Raw genomic sequence first — 4,918 nt, forward strand, 5'->3', positions numbered from 1 at the left:
CTCACCTGAAACTCATCTCGGCCCAGACTTGCTCCTCCGGTGGAGCTGGGAGCCTGGCAGGCCCGGGTTTCACAGCCCAGAGAGGGGAGGGTGCAGGCGCGGGGTCACCCGGGATGGGAGTCAGGGCGTCCCCCCCGGCAGAGGGGACAGCGTGCGCGAAGGCCAGGAGGGGACAGAGAAGAAGAGCAGAGGCCCCCCGAAGAAGCTTGAACAGGACTTTGTTTTAAACACTGAATCTTTTACTCAGTTCACACTCCAGGACGGCCCCTTGGTCCCCAGTCCCAACCGAGGTGGCCCTGGGCCCCAGAGGCCACTCCTCAGACACAGAGGACACACAGACTCCCCAGGGGTCAGGGCTGGACCAGAGACAGAGAGATCTTGGCGACAGATGCCCAGAAGGAAGTGAAGACTGTTCTGGGAAGAGCAGAAAGGGCTGCAGAAAGAAGGGGGCATTGGAGCCGGGGTTTTGAAGGATGAATAGGAGCTTGCCACCTGCAAACGGAGCAGAGGGGCTGTGTGGCTGGAATCCAAGGAACAGGCTGATGGAGGAGCAAGAGAAAGAAGGACCGGAGGAGCAGGGTGAGCCAATGGGCGATTCCCCCAGATCCAAGCTCAAGAAACCTGGGGACAGCCCTCTGCCAGGCCTTGGTGGGCCTGCTCCAGAGGCTGTCATCTCTCCCCCTTGGGTCACTGGCACCGTCCACTCGGGTCCAGGATGATGCTCAGCGGAGGACACTTTCCACACTGCGGCTCTGAGACCTCAGGCCAGGCTCGTGCCCCTCCGTGCCTCAGTTTCCCCATCTGGAAAATGGGGATGCCGGCAGCCACTTTTGCTGGTTGTGTCCCTCTGAGGACCGGGACGCCTTCGACGGACAATGTGAAGGAGAAAATGGAAAATGGGAAGAAGGGTGGTGGAGGGGTTAGCCTCTGCCCCCGTCCGCCAGGCCACCGCCAAGGGGCGGAAGCAACAGGTCCAACATTGTGACTTCCGAACACGCCTGCGCTGTCGGGGCTTAAGAAACGGGTGCTGATTTGCATGCGATTTGCATGCGATTTGCATACTGTTTGTTAAATGTCAAAACGGCCTGAAAACGTGTCCCCCGCCCCCACCCGCAGGCAGCCCTCCCCTCCCCCCATCGGGGCCCCCTCTGGGCTGGGGACCCCGGGGCTCAGGGGCTGCTGGGGCAGTACCCGAGGAGGAGGGGTGGCCTGGGACGCCCCCATCTGTAAAACAGGTCGTGGTCACGGCCCCCATGACCGTGGGGGACAACTGGCAGTGTGGGGTAAGTTGAGGCACAGACCCCGGCCCACAGTGGGGCCCAGGAAGGGAGCGGGGTGGTTATGAAAGGCCCCACTTTCCCGCCAGGCCCTGGGGGGCAGGTCCCCAAGTGTGCACAGGGGGCGGTGCAAAGGAGGGGCCCAGCCGTCACCTGAGGCCTCAGTTTACCCACTGCCCCGCTGGAGGAGGGACCCCAAGGGGGCCGGGGGACAGGCAGAACCGGGTCACCCATGCCACACTGTGAAGGGGGGATCCCTGGAAGGCAGGGGGGTCCCTCCCTTCTCTCTTGGCCCGAGGAGAGATGTCCCCGCCGAGACCCCATGCAGGGGACCAGGCAGTGGAAGGGGGTGGCCGTGGGGTGTCGCTGGAGAGCTGGCCGAGGGCTGGGGTGCCCCCGTCTCCACCTCGAGTCATCTGAGGCCCCCGGAGTCACTGGCTGCACCCCCCACCCCAGCCAAGGCTGTTCACAGCAGAGGGGACTTGTGGGGACCCAAAAGGGGACAGGGGCTCCCTGGCTGGGAACCCGGGAGGACTTCCTGGAGGAGGCGCACGGAAGGGGCTTCCAGCGGGGACACGGCTTAAGCCAAGGGCCCAGCGACACGCCCCGCTGCCCCTGGGAGCCGCCCCGGGTGGACGGCGGTGCCCACAGCGGCCTCAGGGTCACACGGCATGGCTGGCAGGGCTGGGGCAGCGACGTCCGAGGCCGGCGACAGGGACAGGGGCTGCGTCAGGAGTGGCCGAGCGGTCGGAACCAGAACCTGGAACGGCAGGAGGGAGGGGACCAGACAGTCTCCATCGAGGCCCCGGCCCGTGTCCCTTCTTTTGTCCCCAAGACCCGCGACGTGGACACTGACCCCTGAGCCACCTCCTTCCCGGTGGCCCTGGGACCCCAGGAGGGACCCCCGGCCGCGTCGCTGTCTGGAGTCACCTGGTGGCAGTCGTGGGATTTGCAGGCAAAGAGCACGAGGAGGCCCCACCTGCCAATCAAAGCCCATTCTTGCAACAGAAGCAGCGGGTGCCCGAGCCCAGAGAGGAGAAGCAACTTGCCCAGGGTCACACAGCAGGTCAGCGCACGTTAGTCTCCAGGTGAGCACGGCGTCCCTGCCCCAGGGGCCAGAAGCACAGGGTTGTGGAGGGTGGGGTCGGCCACAAAGCTGAGTCCCTTCTCCTCTCCCGGCCTCAGTTTCCCCATCTGTGGCCTCTACAATCTGGGAGGTCCCTTCTGCACCCGAAGCACCAAAGGGACTTACTGGGATCGAGGGCCAGGCTCCCGCCCCAGCTGCTCCTTCAGCCGGCACCTCGGGTCCGCTGGGTCATGGCCACCGCTTCCAGGCAGACTACCTGAGGAGGGGACAGAGGGACACAGGTCAGAGGTCACACACAGCCCTGGCCTCGGCACTCCAGGTCTTCCCCATCCGGAGTTCCCGCCCCTGCCAGGACCCGCAGAGGGCGCCCGGGAGCCCCTGAGTCGGTCCTGCCTCCTCCGCCCGCAGCCCTCCAGGCTCCCCCTCCCTCGGGGGAGAAGCTGAGTCCTCCCTGCGGCCACCAGGCCCCGCACGACCTGCCCGTCCCCTCCCTGCCCTCCCTCCTCCCTCTCTCCCCCTTCTTCCTCTGCTCCAGCCAATCGGGCCTCCTCCTGTTCCTCCCACACCAGGCCTGGTCCTGCCCCAGGGCCTTTGCACAGGCTGTGTCCTCTGCCTGGAACACCCTTCCGCCCACACTTCACATCGCAACCTGAAATGTCACCTTCCCGGGAGGCCTCCTCTGGTCCCCGTGGCCAGGGTGGCACCACCACCATCACCCTCTGCCTTCCTGCATCTTTCCACAGTACTTATTTCATCCAGCTTTCTATCCTATAGTTATCTGGCTCCACCACTGAACTGACTGCGGGGTCCCCGCAGGCGGGCCTGGTCCATCGGGTCCCCACTGGGTCCAGGGACCCAGCTCATTGCCTGGTACCCAGTAGGCGCTCCATTAATGCTTATTGTGTGTGGGACGTTGATTGTGTGAGTGGGTGTGGCTCACTGGGGCCTGGTGGTCACGGCCGCCCTCAGCTCCGGGGTCACACCCACGGCTCCCGGCCGGCCCCTGCCCCACGCCGCCAACGTGGCATCAGGGCTCTGGGGCCCGTGCCACCTTCCCCACCAGCTCATGTGCGTCTCCCCGGGCTGGCCTGGCCCCTGCAAGCTGTTCCCACAGCCACATCCTTCCCTGCAGAGCCCTCCTGGGGCCCAGAGACCCCTCTCCTGTGTCCCCTTGGCTGGGGGACCGCTGTGGCGACCCCAGATGGCCAGGTCTGAGTGTGGGCGGCAAGAGTCAGGATGGGATGGTGGGGAGGGCAGGGAGGTGACGATGGAGAGAGAAAAGGCTCAGAGACGCAGAGAGGAAAACAGCAGAGACAGAAAGGGACAGAGACACAGACAGGATGATGGGAAATGAAACAGGACAGCAGCCCGGAGAGATGGGGACAGAGAGAGAGAAACGAGGAGAGGGGTGCAGAGAAGAGAAGGCTGCAGGCAGGGGGGCATCCAGCGGCCCCCACAGCCTCTCTCAGCCCTCCCCAGGGGTCCACACAGCAGCCAACGCTTCACGGGGCAGGAAGGGCCCTGTCCACCCTCCCGCCCCCGTTCCACCCCCACAGGACCCCAGCTGCCAGCCAGGCCTCGTGCGCCCCCGCCCTGACCCCCATCCCCAACCCCCGGGCCTCCGTGCGCCCCAGCCCTGACCCCATCCTCGACCCCCGGCCCCTGCCCTGACTCCCCATCCCGGAGCCCTGGGCCTCTGTGCCCCCCGCCCTGACCCCATCCCCGACCCCCGGCCCCCCCACGACCCCATCCCCGACCCGGGGCCTCTGCGCCCCTGCCCTGACCCCCATCCCCGACACCCGGCACCCGCCCTGACCCCCATCCCCGACCCCCGGGCCTCGGTGCGCCCCCAGCCCTGACCCCCGACCCCGACCCCCGGACCTCAGTGTGCCCCTGCCCTGACCCCATCCCCGACCCCCGGCCCCCGCCCTGACCCCCGCCCTGACCCCATCCCCGACCCCCGGGCCTCGGTGCGCCCCTGCCCTGACCCCATCGCCGACCCTGGGCCCCGGCCCTGACCCCATCCCTGACCCCCAGCCCCCGCCCTGACCCCGTCCCCGACCCGGGGCCTCCGCGCCCCCCGCCCTGACCCCATCCCCGACCCCCGGGCCTCCGCGCCCCCGCCCTGACCCCCGACCCCGACCCCGGCACCTGGGCTCGCGCACGAGCAGCAGCACCGCGCCGTCCTGCAGGCGCGCGTCGTGCACCGTCTGGTGGTCGTCCAGGCGGCGCGCGTTGTAGTAGAAGGCGCGGCGCCAGGAGCACACGCCCCGGCCCACGAGCTGGGCGCGCAGGTCGCTGAGCGTGTCGCGCGGGCGCACGGTGAGCGGCAGCAGCAGCGCCTCGTCCGCCAGGTGCACCTTGATGTGGAAGCGCTTCCAGCGCCACAGGCCCCGCCGCAGCCCCGCCATCCCCGCGCCCCGCGCCCGGAGCACACGCGGCCTGCAGCCGGCCAGGCGGACGCGAGGGGCGTGCGCTCAGGGCCGGCGACGGGCGGGGCGGGCTGTTTGGACGGAGAGCAAAAAAAGAGGCCGAGGGGCGGGCTCGCCGAGGA

At 68.0% G+C, this 4,918-nt stretch overlaps 1 protein-coding gene across 3 annotated transcripts; it reads right to left on the reverse strand.

The window, feature by feature from the left end:
• Positions 1-217: 217 nt before the first annotated feature.
• Positions 218-4,918, reverse strand: TINCR (TINCR ubiquitin domain containing). Of its 3 annotated transcripts, XM_070491776.1 has the most exons (4): positions 4,516-4,918; positions 2,530-2,620; positions 2,134-2,256; positions 218-2,037 (listed from the first exon to the last, which is right to left on the reverse strand). In XM_070491776.1, the coding sequence occupies exons 1-2, from the start codon at positions 4,773-4,775 to the stop codon at positions 2,617-2,619; spliced, it is 264 nt and encodes an 87-aa protein (XP_070347877.1). In that variant the 5' UTR covers positions 4,776-4,918; the 3' UTR covers positions 218-2,037; positions 2,134-2,256; positions 2,530-2,616. The 3 variants fall into 3 exon arrangements, with proteins under 3 accessions (XP_070347877.1, XP_044609128.1, XP_070347878.1); XM_044753193.2 differs by lacking the exon at positions 2,134-2,256 and having other exon boundaries at positions 4,516-4,915; XM_070491777.1 differs by lacking the exons at positions 218-2,037; positions 2,134-2,256 and adding an exon at positions 2,263-2,380.

Source organism: Equus asinus, chromosome 20 (assembly GCF_041296235.1).
Source record: "Equus asinus isolate D_3611 breed Donkey chromosome 20, EquAss-T2T_v2, whole genome shotgun sequence".
Classification (NCBI taxonomy): Eukaryota; Metazoa; Chordata; class Mammalia; order Perissodactyla; family Equidae; genus Equus; species Equus asinus.